General features: G+C 45.5%; 1 protein-coding gene across 2 annotated transcripts in view; it reads right to left on the bottom strand.

Annotated features, from left to right (window-relative positions):
* INTS4 (integrator complex subunit 4) overlaps positions 1 to 17582 on the bottom strand; it is a 49444-nt gene that overhangs the window by 21892 nt on the left and 9970 nt on the right. For both annotated transcript variants that reach the window (XM_061629001.1, XM_061629002.1), the window contains exons 9-14: positions 15130 to 15201; positions 13307 to 13481; positions 10595 to 10800; positions 7562 to 7704; positions 5925 to 6040; positions 4246 to 4379 (exon numbers count right to left, since the gene is read on the bottom strand). In XM_061629001.1, coding sequence (XP_061484985.1) covers positions 4246 to 4379; positions 5925 to 6040; positions 7562 to 7704; positions 10595 to 10800; positions 13307 to 13481; positions 15130 to 15201 — 846 coding nt within the window. The remainder of the gene's footprint in view (positions 1 to 4245; positions 4380 to 5924; positions 6041 to 7561; positions 7705 to 10594; positions 10801 to 13306; positions 13482 to 15129; positions 15202 to 17582) is intronic.

Raw genomic sequence — 17582 nt, 5'->3', positions numbered from 1 at the left:
GTGGATGTCCAAACTGTTCTGGATGGGGTTGCACTCCCCCTGACGGAGCAGGTTCATAGTTTGTGCGTTCTCCTAGAACAGGGGTTCTTAACCTGGGGTCCATGGACCCAGGGGTCCGTGGATATATTTCAGGGGGTCCGTGAACTTAGATGGGGAAAAATTACATCTTTATTTTCACTAAACTCTAACTGAAATTTAGCATTTCCTTCAATTATGAATGTAGGCAACAAACCAGAGTAGTATTAGCAGTACCTGTGACTTTGTCACCAATAGAAATCACAAATATTTTCATATCACATTACAGTTGTTGCAGCTATCTCAAAATATTGTTTATGCTGACCACTACTTTGAAATTACGGTAGTTATTAGACCCGCCGCTACATCGCACGTGATCACAATCTTCCTGTCTACAGACGCTCGTACGGTGTAGCTGGCCAACTATTGGGCAACTCTGTGCCATGTAGTCATTCAGCCACCAAACGGTGAAGTCGCGTGTTCTCACATTGGTGACCCAGACATCTACGTTGCTTTCCAGTATTCCCTATCTACAATTGTTTGATGATCAATACGTGGAAGGAGGCGAGTCGTTTTTATTGTTTGTTAAAGTTTTGCAAAACTGAACAGTTCAAATGAGAATTCGTGACTCTCCGTAAGGCGGCATTGCCTTTTGTAACACGGATAGTCACAAGGGCTACAAGTGTAGACCAGGCAAGTTCAAACACGGGGTTATTTTCGTGTGAAGAAAGCGCAATTCGAAAAAGTTGGGACACTTCCAACATTTGGATTTGCCATTTCACAAAAACCTTTTCTTGAAGCATCCTATAAAGTTGCTTAACAGATTGCAAAACAAAAGAAGCCCCACACTATTGGAGAGACTTTAGCAAAGCCATGTGCACTGGAAAAGGTCGAGCTGGTTTGTGGACTGGAACAGAGGAAAAAACTGGAAGCTGTTCCCTTGTCAAATGATGTGATACGTTCTAGAATAGTTTATAATTCTTTTAACATTTTGAAGCAGGTCATCGAGGAACTGGCAGCCTTGCCATTCCCTTTCAGTATGCAACTGGATGAAACTATAGACATCTCTCAACGTTGCCAGCTCCTTGTTTTTGTTCACTATGTGCATGCTGATGCCATCAAAGAAGAATTCTTATTTTGTGAGTCCCTTTTGGAAACGACAAAGGCCATTGACGTTTTGGATATGGTAAAAAAACAATTTTTGCCAAACAAAACTTTGACTGGAAAGAAAAGCTTCATATTCTTTGCACAGATGCTCCTGCGATGCTTGATAATACATCTGGTTTTGCTACTCTAGTGACAATGGACACTCCTCACGTCGTTGTCACTCATTGCTTTTTACACAAACATGCACTGGCAACAAAGACTCTTCCAACAACCCTGAAAGAAGTTTTGTCAACATCCGTAAAAGTCATCAACTTTATCAGAACCAGGTCTCTGAATCATCACATTTTTAAAAGATTTTGTCAAGAAATGGGAGCAGAATATGAAGTGCTTCTCTACCACACAGAAGTTCGCTGGCTTTCAAGAGGGCAAGTCTTGAAGCGCTTGTTCGAACTAAGGGCAGAAGTTTAACTTTTTCTGAAAGAAAACACTTGGAACACTTTGAAAGAAAGGATTTTATCCATGGGTTGGCTTACCTGGCAGATATTTTTAACCATACGAATAAGATAAATCTTTCAATTCAAGGTCCTGAAGTCACCATTATGGATGCTACTGAAAAATTGCAAGCTTTCTTGGCTAAGCTGCTGAGAGGGAAGAAGAGAGTAGAGGCCGACATCCTTGCAAACTTTCAAATGCTGGAGGAAGTGCTTTACCAAGATGGAGTTGAGATACAAAATTCTCTGTCAATTTATTTGAAAACAGAAAACTGCAAACACCTGGAAACACTTCAGAACTCTTTCAAAAGTAATTTCTATCGAGATGGCATTAAAGTTGAATCACGGATCCACAATCCTTTTCTTTCTGATATAAACAGTATCGAAGATGTTGACCTAGCCAAAGTTGAACTCATTGATCTTAGGACAAGAAAGTTACTACAATTGGAGTTTAACTCAAAAAGCCTTGGAGAATTCTGGTGTTCTTTGAGAGAAGCCTATCCTTGCCTTGTAAAGTGAGCTATGGAAGCTTTAATTCCATTTGCAACAATATATCTTTGCAAATTGAGATTTTCAACACTTGTAACAATCAAAACAAAAAATTGAAATCGACTGGATGTCCAACATGACACACATGTTGCCTTGTCAAAGACCACCCCACAGTTTAATGTTCTTATTCAAGCTAAGCAACAACAGCCTTCACACTGATATGTCTTCAGTTGGTGGCCCAGCTATGTCTCTATCTGGACAGGGATAGCTTCAGTTGTTCACGCTCTGGTAACGTCCAAATCAGATTACTGCAATGAGCTCTAAGTGGGGCTGCCTTTGAAGACAGTTTGGAAACTGCAGCTTGGGCAAAATGCAGCAGCCAGATCAGTAACAGGGACCAGACAGTTCAAACATATAAAACCAGAACTGGCCCACTTGCATTGGCTGCCTGTATGTTTCCGAGCTCGATTCAAGGTGCTGGTTTTAACCTATACAGCCTTACATGGCTTGGGACCACCATACCTGACAAAATGCCTCTCCCGACACGAACCCACCCGTACACTACGCTCAACATCCAAGGCCCTCCTCCGGGTGCCTACTCCAAGGGAAGCTGCAAGGTTGGCAACAAGGGAGAGGGCCCTTTTGTGGTGGCCCCCAAATTTTGGAATGATCTCCTCAATGAAGTTTGCCTGGCGCCAATTGTTATATTTTCGGCACCAGGTCAAGACTTTCCTTTTCTCCCAGGCATTCTACCAGCATGTGCTGAGCTCTGACCTCAGGTCGTTTATCTATGCTTTGTGGTTTTTAAACCTTTGTGTGATTTTAAAATTGTGTATTTGTTTTAAATGTTCAGTGTTCTTAATTTTTGTAAACTGCCCACAGAGCTTTGGCTATGGGGTGGTATATAAATGTAATAAATGTAATGAATGAATAAGCACTGTGTGAAGCACATCAGTCACCTTGGGCTAAATGTTCTGGTGGAATGCAAGGTGTCTTGCATGTGTGCAGCCGGGGCATTGATCCAAAGGCAGCTGCCAACTTGTAACAGCCCCACTCCTCCTGCCAACCCTGAGATAACGACATGCAAAGTCCAATCTAGTTCTGCAACTCTAGAAAGCACATTTTCAAAAAGTCGCCTGTTCAATATAGAGAAATAGGCCTGACCTCTCTACGACAGTCTTCCTCAATGTGGTGACCTCCAGATGTTTTGGATTGCAACTCCCATCAGCCCCCGCCAGCAGCAGCAACACGTTAGGGAAGGCTGGGTGATATCACACTAGATGAGCCAAGCTGCTTCCTATGTTCCTAATCTGGGAGTGGCAGAGTGGACTGCACTGCTGGGGGAAAAGGAAATGGACTGCCTTCAAGTCGATCCCGACTTATGGCGACATCTGAATAGGGTTTTCATGGGAAGCAATATTCAGAGGGGGTTTACCATTGCTTCCCTCTGAGGCTGAGAGGCAGTGACTGGCCCAAGGTCATCCAGTGAGCTTCATGGCTATGTGGGGATTCGAACCCTGGTCTCCCAGGTCGTAGTCCAGCACCGTAACTACTACACCACACTGATGTGAACCAGTTGCCATTTCTGAATGCTCCTCCAAGTCCCTCGCCCACCAATTCATCCTTTAAAGAAAGGATCCTCTGCAAGAAGAATGCCAAAAAAACCCAAAACCCAACAATGGGAAAAATGTTTCAGGCCGGCCTACTCCTTGCTGTGTTCAACAGAATCCTACAGTTCACCCATTGTGACCATTGCTCTATGAACCCAGATCAAGACCCGGACATTACCCTGAAGCAGCCTTTCCCAACCAGTGTGCCTCCAGATGTGGTTGGACCACAACTCCCATCAGCCTCAGCCAGCATTGCCAATGGTCAGGAAGATGGGAGTTGTGGTCCAACAACATCTGCAGGCACACTGGTTGAGAAAGGCTGCCCTAAAGCATGGCTGTTGGCGGGAGTTTTAGTCAAAAGCAACCAGAGGTCACCAAGTTGGGGAAAGCGCATCTACTGGCCAATGTTGCCATTTTGCTACTGATCGTTACTCCTGGAGTCGTCGCTTGCATGTCTTCATATTTGTATCAATTCTACAAGACCAGAATAAAAACCAAAACCAGAAGTCGCTTATCGTCACAGATTTACTTACCCTCAAGGGAGGGACGAGGTCAGACAGACTGTCCCGAAGATAAGCGTAGTGCCTGAAGGTATGGTCCGAAAACAGGGCTGGCATAGTCGGGCACGATTTGGCGGCATTGAAAATGAGGACCAAGACTGCAATATCTGTTTGCGCCGCAGGCTAAGGAAAAATTAGGATTCTGACTTGATAGAAACATCAGTAAGTATAGAGAAAAACTCCAAAGAGCAGCGACAAAGGTAAAACTCATAAACACAAAGCAATCATTCCGGAATGCAAGCCACAGAATGGCACAGAAACTTCACTGGGGAAAGGCCGTCGCTCAGTGGCGGAGCTCTGCTTTCATGCAGAAGGTTCCAGATTTGATCCCCAGCATCTCCAGGTATGTGTAGGGAAAGACCCCTGTCTGACACCCGGGGAGCCACTGCCAGTCAGTGCAGACAATACTGAGCTAGTTGGATCAATTGTTGGACTCGCTAGAAGCCAGCTTCCTATGTTCATAAGAACATGTTATGTTATGTTATGTTACAGTTTATTTCTAGGCCTCCTTTTGGCCACAAAGGTCCCCAAGGCAGCTTACACACAAATACAAAACACAAACACAAACAAAAACAATACAATTTACCAAAAACAAAAACTAACAAAATTGTAGCATTTCTGAAAAGCAACAACAGCTAACCAAAAGCATTCATCTTCCTGATAAAGGGCAGTCCCCAGAAAAGTGTCACTAAGAGCAGGGGTGAGGGGGCAAAGCAGGTGGAACCTTGCCCTTTGATAGTCCCAGCAGTCTCACCCCTGCAACAGTGCCTCCCAGTCTGCAGCTCTCCCTGATAAGGTCCAGGCAGAGGGGTGGGGCAAGGCAGGTGGAAAAACATGCCCCTTGATGGTCCCAGCAGTCTCACCCCTGCAGCAGGACCAACAACGTAAGAAAAGCCTGCTGGATCAGGGCAATGGACCATCTAGTCCAGCATCCTGTTCTCACAGTGGCCAACCAGATGCCCCTGGGAAGCCCACAAGCAGGACCTGAGCACAAGAGCACTCTCCCCTCCTGCGGTTTCCAGCAAGTGGTATTCAGAAGTATGCCACCTCCGACAGTGGAAGCAGAGCATAGCCATCATGGCTAGTAGCCCCTGATAGCCTTATTCGCCATGAATTTGTCTAATCATTTTTTTACAGCCATCCAACTTGGCGGCCACTGCCTCCTGTGGGAGCAAAATCCAGTTTCCTATCAGCGCCAAGAGATTCCCTAGGGCAACACATCTACATTGCAAACTTAAAGCAGCTTAACTGTCGGAGATCTTTCTCTTCCTACTCTTCATGGCCCCACAGTCAACGGATCAATTCAGATGTAATGGCTAACTATGGTTTGCAGCTATGAGAACAAGCAGTGTCAAATCTTGGGCTTGCACACTCCCTCCTTCTCTTTCTTTCTGTGTGAAGGGAATAGACAAGACGTTTCCTCTTCTCCTTTGTAGCAAACCATATTGTGCCCTGAAACCAGGATCCCAAATCATCTTTTTAGATATTAGGCCAAAAACATAGTTAGCACAGACCATGGTTTACAAACCCACTTCAACCCATGGTTTCCAATTCTGGTTTGTCAGCCAAGTGCAAACCGTGGCTCCTTAACTATGGTTTGGTGTGGTCTGAATTCAGCAGGGAAGTAGCAGGTAGTAGGAAAAAAAGGATACAAGCTGGGTCATCCATGTCAGGTTCTGGGGTGTCAAAGAAAGGATGGGTCCCCAGCAGTTCAGGAACAAGTGGAAGCACCAAGGTAGGATGCCTGCCTCCCAGGAACTTTAAACACCTACAACACACAGATTCAGACTGGTGAGCATCTAAAAGCTATAGAAGTTCCCTTTCACCATAACCCAAACACAAAGGTAGCTGAAAATCCCAGAACTAATCAGGCAACTGACACTGACTGGTTTAAACAAGACAGCTTCATAACCAATGGTCTGAAGTTAGCTTGTTTTGAAAATGATCATAGGTTAGTGTTAAGCAGAGGATTTTACTAGGTGAGCCAGATCAGTTTAAGACAATTATTAGCGTTAGCCGCAATAAAAATCAGAACAGCTTTTCTGAACTACACCAGTGTTAAAAGCTAAGGGGAGCTCATTTGAGTTTGCTCCTAATGTAAATAAAGGTTTTAAAGATGTTTTGTTTTAATGTATTTTAAAGTCTGTTTTTATGACGTTTTAAAGTGTTTTAGTGCTTTTGTTTGCTACCTTGGGCTCCTGCTAGGAGGAAGGGCAGGATATAAATCAAACAATAAATTAATAAATAATAAATAAATGTAGTAAACTACTATTACTCCCATTCGTAGTTTTAGGATTTTATCCACGTTTTATTGGATTGAATTTTAATGTTTTATAAGATGCTGGACTATGACCTGGGAGACCAGGGTTCAAATCCCCACATAGCCATGAAGCTCACTGGATGACCTTGGGCCAGTCACTGCCTCTCAGCCTCAGAGGAAGGCAATGGTGAACCCCCTCTGAACACTCTTACCATGAAAAACCCTATTTGTAGGGTCGCCGTAAGTCAGAATTGACTTGAAGGCAGTCCATTTCCATATTGTAATGGCCATCAGCTAAAAGCAATAACAATAAAGAAACGGACACTATTAAATTTGTTAAAAACCCCTTTCACCAGTATGTCCCAGGGCGGGTCACAACAGTGTAGCATACACACAACAATATAAAACACATCATTAAAAGCAGTCTGAAACAAATTACGTTCACAACTAGAGAGGGTCCTAATACTATATATCTCAAGGGTCAAAGGCTAGGTTAAAGAGAGGCACCCCCCCCACACCAGGCTTGCCTCCCACCTCCGAGTGTTTCTGCCTGGCTGATGTGTGTCCTTGAACCCTGATCATGCCTCTTGCTTGCTTGAATGAAAGACAGAGAGAGGTAATTATGTGCATAGGAAATGATCTACTATACAAAGGTATGGAAATGGACTGCCTTCAAGTCGATCCCGACGTGTGGTGACCCTATGAATAGGGTTTTTATGGTATTCAGAGGGGGTTTGCCATTGCCTCCCTCTGAGGCTGAGAGGCAGTGACTGGCCCAAGGTCACCCAGTGAGCTTCAAGACCGTGTGGGGATTCGAACCCTGGTCTCCCAGGTCGTAGTCCAACACTCTAACCGCTACGCCACACTGGCTCTCATACAAAGGTAAAATTTACATCTATTGCTCCGCCCACTTTTGCCTCTGCTCCTGTCCACTTTTGCCATGTGGCCCCCGGAAACTTGCTCAGAAGGAAATGCGGCCCTCGGGCTGAAAAATGTCCCCCACCCCTGGTCTAAGGAAACAGCACTTACTTCCAGATGGAATCCCTGTCAGTAGGATACTTGGTGAGGTTTTTCAGGAGCTCCACCAGGGCCAGGTGGATGCCTTCTTTCGTTGAGACATTGGTGCAGCACAGCAGTTCGTGGAGAGCCTCTCGTATATCTCGGGAAGAATCCTAAAGCAACAGACAGAAAGGCTCAGCCCGTACAATTTGGAAAGATGGTGGCAATTAATTGAAGTTATATCCTGCCCTGCCTCCCACAGCAGTTCAGGGTGGCAAAGCCATCAACGAAACAATTTAGCAAACAAGCATTCTAAAAGCAGTTTTTATGGCCCGTTTTATGAAGCCGTAAACCTATAACATCAGCACTGTGCATGCTTGCCTACGGGCTTTGTGCAGAGCAGCCAGAGTGGTGACCTCCTTTGACCTCATATAAAGGCAGCATCTTAGGTTATTCTACCACCAAGGAGTCCTGAACATCCCAGAACACATTTGCATGGGTAACGTGAAGTGTGCACTGTGATGCCCCTGTAAATGTTGTACAGTAATTATGGTAAGTGTCGGTTTTGTAGGGTAACTGTGGTAAGTAGAGTGAGTGAGAGAGGGAAATACATGGGTTGGAATGTTGAAGAATGCTGAGTGGTGATTGGCTGAGCATCTGGGTGATTGAAGGTATAAATGAGAGAATGACAGATGGAGAGTGGTTGGTTGGTTGTTGTTGGTTCTGGGTTTTGGAGGGGTGGATTTGTGTGTTAGGCGGGTAGTGAGGCAGGTTTTAGGACTAAGATATATAAAGAGAAAAACTATTATATGTAACCACACGCATGTTGACTGAACTTACAGCAATCTTGTTTATTCCTTAATAGTTTTGGTTTAACAACATGCCTGATCCTTGGCTGGGATATTACAGACCAGAAGGGTGGGCAGAGCAAATACCAAAGCTGGGAACAGTCTCAGTGGTGGTGAAGGGATAGTGTAACATCATCAGGTATCCAAAACAACCCAGGGCTGCAATCTTTAAAGGCAGAAAGATACAGGGGGATTGTGGCCTGTAAGTGCACCCAGACACTATGTAGCAATCTGTGGAGGGGGCACTAAGGCACAGTCTCAGGGCGGTGTTGCATTACAGAGTGTCAGGTGGTGGTGCCTACTAGTGGGATCGTGAGAGACCTGTGCTGGGGCCAGTGTGAGAGATCCATTACGAGACTAGACTGCAGGTGGGGATCTGACATGCACCTGCTGAACGTAGGTACTGGGGGAGAAGGTCCCGATCCACGCATCCTTGAAAGGCCATTCAGTGTAACATTCATCCCTGCATGCGGATGTCCAAGGATGGTTGGGACATTCACTCTGTTTGGGCATCCATCCATGGAGCAGAGGTGGAGTGCCTGTGGCTCTCCAGACGATGTTGGGACTACACAACTCCCATCATCCCTCACCATCAGCCATGCAGGCTGAGGCGGGAGGGAGTTGGGTATCCAGCAGCATCAGAAGGGCCAGCAGGCTCCTCATCCCTGCTGCACGGTCTTGAGGAGGGTAAACAACGTCATGAGCTTCCTCCTCCACTTCCATTTTGCGCTCTCTATAGGTTGCTGTCACATTCGGGGAAGGGCCGTAGTTCAGTGGTAGAGCGTCTGCTTTGCATGCAGAAGGTCCCAGGTTCAATCCCCGGCATTCTCCAAGCAGGAACAGGAGGGACTCTCTGTCTCAAACCCTGGAGAGCCTCTACCAGTCAGCAGAGGCAATACTGAACTAGATGGGGCAATGGTCTGACTCGGTATAAAGGAGCATCCTATGTTACTATAGAGATCCAGTGTGGCCTAGTGGTTAGAGTGTTGGACTACGACCTGGGAGACCAGGGTTTGAATCCCCACACAGCCATGAAGCTCACTGGGTGACCTTGGGCCAGTCACTGCTTCTCAGCTTCAGAGGAAGGCAATGGTAAACCCCCTCTGAATACCGCTTACCATGAAAACCCTATTCATAGGGTCACCATAACAGCTGGTATAGCACAGTGGCGAGGAGAGCCTGGCTGGGAGTCCGGAGTCTGTGAGTTCAAATCCCCGCTCGTGTCTCCTGGGTATCAGGGCCAGCTAAAGATCACCCCCCCAGTGATCATGTGCCCTGCCACCTGTGCAGTGTGGGCAAGCTGCATAGTCCCAAGGAGCCCAGTTGCCCCCCAGCTGGCAGTTGCGGACAAGGAAAGGGCTGGCTTGTGCAGCTGTGGCAAGCTGAGCAGGCCCAAGCCAGCTGGGGAGGACTAGCCTCAGAGGGAGGCAATGGTCAACCCCCTCTGAATACCGCTTACCATGAAAACCCTATTCATAGGGTTGCCATAAGTCGGGATCAACTTGAAGGCAGTCCATTTCCATGTTACTATGAATCAGTAGAGATGTGAAAGCCTGGGGGGGAAGTTTTCTTCCAATTTTCAAAAAGAAAAAATGGAAAAATTTGTAACAAACCAAAACCTCCTCTCCCGCTCCAAATTTTTCAATTCCCCCCCCCCCCGGGCCTTCACATCTCTATGAATCAGGCACCTATGGATATCATTAGCCACAGTTTGGCAGGACAAACTGAATCACACAATCCAGAAGTGTCTGATGGCTGTGCTCTGCCACCCTAGTCAGAGGCAGCATGCTTCTGAAAACCAGTTGCTGGAAGCCTCAGGAGGGGAGAGTGTTCTTGCACTCGGGTCCTGCTTGCGGGCTTCCCCCAGGCACCTGGTAGGCCACTGTGAGAACAGGATGCTGGACTAGATGGGCCACTGGCCTGATCCAGCAGGCTCTTCTTATGTTCTTATGTTCTTAACTGATGCTGGCGATGAGAGAAGGGTGAAGGGCAAGCTCACGGCTCGTTCCCATTCCTCCAAACTGTGGCATGGAGGATGATCCGAGCTACACTATTGTGAAGAAATCAGCAATTGGTGGCGATGATGGTGAAAACCTGGACTAGGCAGCTAAGGAGGCAACACCAAAAACCTCTCTTGAGAACCAGTGAAGAACGGATACACAAAAGCTCTTCCAGGAAGCGGGGTGCGGGTAGGGAGAGAGAGGGAGCCCCTTGCCTCCAAGACCCCTAACACTGTGTCCAGCTGGTCTTCCCGGAGGGTGATGTTGTTGGAGATCTTCCTCATGGTGTGAATTGACTGGAGCCTCACTTCTTCAATCTCGTCGTTGAACATGTCGACCAGGAAATCGAGGCACTTCTCCGCGAAAGAGGGCGAGGACTGGGCCAGCATGCAGAGGGCCTCGACTGCGGCGATGCGCACCTCTGAGGAATGCAAAGGGCAGAGTGAGAGAGGCAGAAGGCGGCCTCAGGACTTGGGAAACAGAGCCTGGTCATGCTGCTCTTGCTGCCCCTGCGTCTTGTTGCCGGGAGCGGGAAGGAAGGAGGGAGAGAGAAATCAGGTCCTCCTGAAGGCCTTTTCTTTTTTACCAGTTTCAGCACCTTCACCGCCCCCCTTTCATACACATGAACAAAACAAAGGAAAAGCAGACACTTTCAATGAACGGAAGTAAATTCCACAAAACTATTTGTATGAAAAGAAAGAAGGGGGTTGCAATTGGGAAAACAGGAGGCTCAGGGGAAGGGGGGAATCAGTCCCCTTCCACACACCGAGGATTTCCCAAATTAGTCTGTAGTCCAGGCTTCCCCAACCTGTTGCCCTCCAAATGTTTTGGATGACAGCTCCCAACTGCCCCAGCCAGCATGTCCAATGATCAGAGATGATCGGGGCTGTCATCCAGGTTGAGAAAGGCTGCTCTAGTGCCAAGATTGTCCGCCTTCTCTGTCGTGGCACCCTGACTGTGGAACACTCCCCCACAGAATGATGACTGGTGCTGAATTTTCTCTTTGCCTGGGCATTTTAGTTGTATAGTCTGCCCTATTGTCTTTTGCTGCCTCTTAAAGTTGATTTCGGTGTATTTTACAGTTTTCATTTCATGGCTGTATGGCCTTTTATTTATTTATTTATTTACTTGCTTGCTTGCTTGCTTGCTTACTTAAAGCAACTCTTTTTCTGCTCTTCAGCCAAAAACGGCAACCCAGAGCAGCTTGCAAATGTCAATGGCGAGGCAGTCCTTAGCTCTGATGCTTACAATTGAAAAGGCATGACGCCTTAAAGACATTATGCCCTTTCCTTTTAATATTAGACAGGCGCCATCTCTTGTTATCTTTTCAGCACCTACTGAAGACCTTCCTCGTTCGACAAGCCTTTGAAGTAGAGTCTACGTCTGAGCTGGAAATGCTTTTTCAGATTTTTTCAATTTAAAAAATAAATAAAGATGTTTTATTTTTAAGATGTTTTAAGGTATTTTTAGTGTTTTGTCCCTTGTTTGACACCCCAGCCTCCTTCTGGCAGGAAGGGTGGGATAAAAATGTAGTTGTAGTTGTAGTAGTAGTAGTAGTAATAATAATTATAACAACAACAATAATAATAATAGATGGGGAGGGAGGAGGGGAAAAAGACACTACTTCTTGAGGTCTTGTAATGGCCAGTTGGGATGGAAAGATTTCAAGGAGTCAAAAGCTCCACCAACTCTGCAATCCTTTCTCTTCCTTTCTCCTACAGCCTGATGGAATGGATGCTATAGATGATGGCTGAAGGAAGTGCATAACAGATCTGGCCTTTTAGTAGAGTAGGTGGAGAGGCCCTGTGGCCCCACCTCTCTTTCCCCGTCCTGTAGCCTGATGGAATAGCTGCTGTAGACAACAGCTAAGGGAGGACTCATTTCAGCTCTTAATTTGTACACTGCCCTGATATCTAATTGATCAATGGCAGTTTAAAGTCTTTTAATAAACAAACAAGCCTATATACTTCCTACTAGGTTGGATCAACTCAGCTGAGCTCCAAAGACTGCAAAACTGAGGCAATGTTGTGTTTCAGAGGTAAGGAGTATGACTGGATTTTTTATTTTTATTTTAAAATGTTGTTATATGTTGGGCTGTGACCCATAGGCATTACTGTTTCTAGTAGTTTTCCATAAAGCCTGCAAGTTTGGAGAAGTAACACTGTTATGTCTTTGCTGGCTTGAGAGCAAACACTCCAAGGCCAGCCGTTGTCATGGTAACGTGAGATAGCAACTGGGAAAGTTCTCACAGAGTTTGTAAGTTGTGTCCTTCTGTATCATGCCTCTGAACTGAGAGGTTGTGTTCTGTGTTTACCTTTGGAGAGAGATGGACCAGAAGGCTTCTTGTGATTTCTTGACTATTGTCTTCATTTTGATTAATGACTGTGCCGAGGTATTGATAATCCTTGACAAGTTCAATGTCCTCTTTGTCAACTTTAAAGTTACATAAATCTTCTGTTGTGAGTAGATTAAATAAATAGATTAATCAAAAAGGCCTTAGTTGAAAGCCAACTTATTTTCAGCTACAGCTTTCACTGGAAGCTAATTTTAATCAAGGAGGATGACTTTTATACTGAAGAAACTGTGCATCTTAGCACCACAATCTTTTATTTCTTTCAAGCTATTTTAATTTTGGTGAGTTACTGGACTAGGGGATGAAAGAAAAAAAAAAGTCCTGAAGTGGCTTCTCCTTCCAGGAAAGAGTGACAGTTTCTCTTTATTCAAACTGCAGATCACTTACAATCATGCACTTCTTTCAAACAGACATCTATATTGAGGTTTTGGTGACATGCAAATTTATTTCAACATAGCCCACAGATTAATCCAGTCAGATGAAAGAGAAATGTCTGAGTCAGCCAAGAGCTTTTTAAGCAGATGTCAGCCAGCAAAGAGGCATGAAGGATCTTGGCAGCAAAGCCTCCACTCACCATACATCTCGTCTTCCAGGCCATGGACAAACGCCCCACAGGCACCCGATTCAATTAAGTTCACGGCTCCGGTGTCTAGTTCTTCTTTGGGAGCATCGTCCCCCCATTTTCGGCCACTTGAGAACTCCCCGGAGCTGTACAGCTCTTTGGCTCGTTCATGGGCTGTGCGCTTTCGCTGTAGACGCAACAGATGTAAAAATTACATGCCAGGAATGGCATGAAAAGACAACAATTTATTTAAAAAATGATAATAACGCATTAACTCCAAGCAACCGAGCAGATAAGCCTCAGAAAAGAGATTTCCTTTCCACAGAGCCTTTATGCAAGTCTGTCTGGGAAAGCTAGAAAGTATTTTTGTGGGATAACAACTTTGGAGGCTTTATCTGAAAACCCAGATTTAATTCAGCAAATTAGGCAAACCTGCCTGTTTGTTTTGCACGCTTTATTCAAAGTGCAATATTTTACATTTTCTTTTTCCCCAGAATCTGTTTTGTTTATTGGCCAGAGTCTGAGATACTAAATAAGAGACTTTAAGCACAAAAGGCTCAGGAACACCAGCAAGGATCTGATCCTGACCGCTAATCTAACTGCTTGATGAAGTTTCTGACTTTTTTTGCTCAAGTTTCCAATCTTCCTCCCAAAGTTAGTACACAATACACAGACACAACAAACAGAGAACTTTGCCTGATAAAGCCCCATCAACATAAATGAGCACTGCTCCAGAGGGTGTTACATCCAGTATAGGGTTCATATTGGAACAAAGGGACTTCAAAGGGAACATGAAACTGTTGAATAATCATCAAGAAGTTCAGTGCTATCGCTTGTGGACTGAATCAGGGCAAAGGCTTGTTTTTTTAATGGGTTCACTGGCTTACCGATGCCAGGACGTCTGTATTGTTAACAGCTATGAGTGGAGAGGGAGGTTGTGAATGGCCACTGTTAATAATGCAATTACCGCCATCTGCACTTTTCTGTTTTTCATTCTGTTTGAACGGACTGTGTAAAACCGCCCCTCTCCCAATGTTGGCTGGTATCTAACTACATAGATCCACTAGCACAAGGACTTTTGGCTGTGCAAAAGAATTTCCTCCCCCTCTACTCCCTCATTGCAGATTTGGGGAGGATTTGGGGGGCATGCAGGAGAGGAGGGAAGGAAAGTTCCGCCACGCAAATGGAAATCCTTGTGCTAGCAGATCTAGTTAGTTGAATCCTGCCCTGTGTGCTTGTTCATCTGCAACACAGGATAACATTTCATGCATCTGGTGAAGTGGACCACAGTCCACAAAAAATGATGCCGTAATACACTTGTTAGTCTTTAAGGTGCCATAAGTCTCTTCGATGTCTTCTTGTGTAGCTCCTATTAACTCCCATATATGTGTGTGTACTTTTTTAATTAGTTGCAACATGGCCATTCACATATGTCTATAGTACAGAGTAACACGGAGGCACTGAGAATTACCACTGCCTTCTTGAACCACTAATTTGAAACAGCTGTCAAAGCTCCACAAATGTTCCAAACCCTTTGTTCTGTGTTCAGCATCTCCCAGCTCAAATATTGTCATTCAGATGAACCCTTCTCTAATGAAACTGGGAATGGCCCTGAAGCAATTTACTGCAAGTTTACAAAGGCTGAACAAATGCAGCTGTGGCTCAAATTTCACTGGCTTCAAACTACCAGAAAGCCAGCTTCTGACCTCCCCTCAGGCACAGAAAGGATCCAGAGGCTGTCGAAAAGAAACCTGTTGTGCAACTTCCAACATACCAGGGTTGGGACACAGGCGTGCAGCAAAAAAACCCCGATAAATTCAAATAGATTTCAGTACCCTCAGGTCTGACATCAGCTTCTTGTCCAGGGTCTGTTCTAAGAAATGAGAACTAACTTGCTGCATAGATCCCTGAAAGAAAATTAGGGGAAAGTAGCATGTTGGCAAAATGGGTGATTTTGAACACAGCAAAGGTAAGGTTAAGATGCTAGCTATTTGTCCCTAGCATCAGATACTCAGAGATATACTGCCTCTGAATATGGAGGTTCCATTTAGTTATCAGGCTAATAGCTATTGGAAGACCTCTCCTCCTCCTCCTCTGTGAATTTCATCTGCCCCCTCCTAAGCCATCTAAGCTGGTGGCCAACACCAGATCTCATGACAGAGAAATTCCTTATTATGCTTTGTATATGAAAGTCCTTTCTTCTGCCTGTTCAGAGTCTACCAGCAATCAGTTCCACTGGGTGCGTACTCCCAAACACCCCCTTTCTGACTGTGAAAAGGCCGGGTGACACATGGCCCTCCCCCTCTTATCCCCATTTGGAAGGCTGCCATTTGAGCGACAGATGGCCTGGGGAGGAGCGGGCAGAAGAGACTCTCTGCCTCCCGTGCCTACGTCCTATTCATTTTCAATTCCTTATTTAGTGCTGAGTTCCTAAATTTATATACTGCTTAATATCAAAAACAATCTGAGGGTTTACAAAAAAATTATGTAAGAAACCCTACACACAGACACACATACGTACAAAACGAAAAACCTATAATACCAGATGCAATCCTGAACAAGCAAATATATAGCAGCAGTTTGAAAACATCATTAAGAGCCAGGGAAATGACTCAGTGGCCGGGCTACCAAGTACCTGCAAGGAGGACTGGAGCAAGGAAGGGACCATCACTAGCCAGACCCCCCCAACCGTATTATCGCCCCCCTCCGCTGCACTGTTCACTATACCATCTCCCACCTTTAATCACCCAAATAGGGACACTACCCTTTCCCCCTCTCTCTTGCCAAGGCAGACTCTGATGCATAATATTTACATCCCAGCTTTCTTCTGTCATGGAATCCAAGGTGGTCTCCCATCCAGGCACTGTCCAGACCAGTCCCGCTTAGCTTCATGAAGGCGGGGGCCTCACATGCCTTCAGGCCATACCTTGAGACCAAGGTAAGTTTTACTTGCCTGACATTAGTCACCACCCACAATGCCCACATTCAACTGATTGGCACATAAAACTGCCAGTCAAACTACACTCATAGTAGGTGGGGAGTGTTGTTGTAGCCAATGCCGAATCTGGACATACCGTGAGGATGCGACTGCTCTACCATGAGTTTGGATCCTGGCTCATCGCTGCAGACAATTTCAAATTCAGGCTGAGTGAAAGCATTGTGAACCACAGCATGGAGAAGTGCTAAGGTCACCAGGGGCTGAAGCTGGCTAAGTCATAGATGCATTGAATAGTAGAGTTGGAAGGGGCCTATAAGGCCATCAAGTCCAACCCCCTGCTCAATGCAGGAATCCAAATCAAAGCATTCCCGACAAATGGCTGTCCAGCTGCCTCTTGAATGCCTCCAGTGTTGGAGAGCCCTCTACCTCTCTAGTAATTGGTTCCATTGTCGTATGGCTCTAACAGTTAGGAAGATTTTCCTGATGTCCAGTTGAAATCTGGCTTCCTGTATCGTGAGCCCATTATTCCGTGTCCTGCACTCTGGGACGATCGAGAAGAGATCCCGGCCCTCCTCTGTGTGGCAACCTTTTAAGTACTTGAAGAGTGCTATCCTATCTCCCCTCAGTCTTGCCTTCTCCAGGCTAAACTTGCTTGGTTCTTTCAGTCTCTCCTCCTGGGGCTTTGTTTCCAGTCCCCTGATCATCCTCTGAACTTGTTCCAGTTTGTCCGAATCCTTCTTAAAAGCATGGTGTCCAGAACTGAATGCAGTACTCAAGATGAGGCCTAACCAGTGCCGAATAGAGGGGAACTAGTAGTTCACGAGTTTTGGAAATTATACTTCTATTAATGCAGGCTAAAACAGCATTTGCCATTTTTGCAGCCCCATTGCACCGTTGCCTCATATTCAGCTTGTGAGCCAAGATCCCCCATCTTATAACTGTGCATTTGGTTTCTTTTTCATAGGTGTAGAACTCTGCACTTATCCCTCTTAAATTTCATTCTGTGGTTTTCAGCCCAATGCTTCAGCCTATCAAGATCCCTTTGAATTTTGTTTTTGTCTTCCAAGGTATTAGCTATCCCTCCCAATTTTGTATCATCTGCAAATCTGATAAGCATTCCCTGCACCTCCTCATCCAAGTCATTAATGAAAATGTTGAAGAACACTGGGCCCAGGATAGAGCCCTCCGGTACCCCGCTTGTTACCTCCCCTCAGTTTGAGAAGGAACCACTGATAAGCACTCTTTGAGCACGATTCTGTAACCAACTGTGGATCCACTTGATAGTTGTTCCATCCAGCCCACATCTGGAGAACACCCACTGAAATTGACTAACTGATGACCGCTGATTCA

This window comes from Rhineura floridana, chromosome 5 (assembly GCF_030035675.1).
Source record: "Rhineura floridana isolate rRhiFlo1 chromosome 5, rRhiFlo1.hap2, whole genome shotgun sequence".
Taxonomy (NCBI): Eukaryota; Metazoa; Chordata; class Lepidosauria; order Squamata; family Rhineuridae; genus Rhineura; species Rhineura floridana.
Note: the sequence above shows the minus strand (reverse complement) of the source record. Positions and strands in the feature narration are given on the sequence as shown.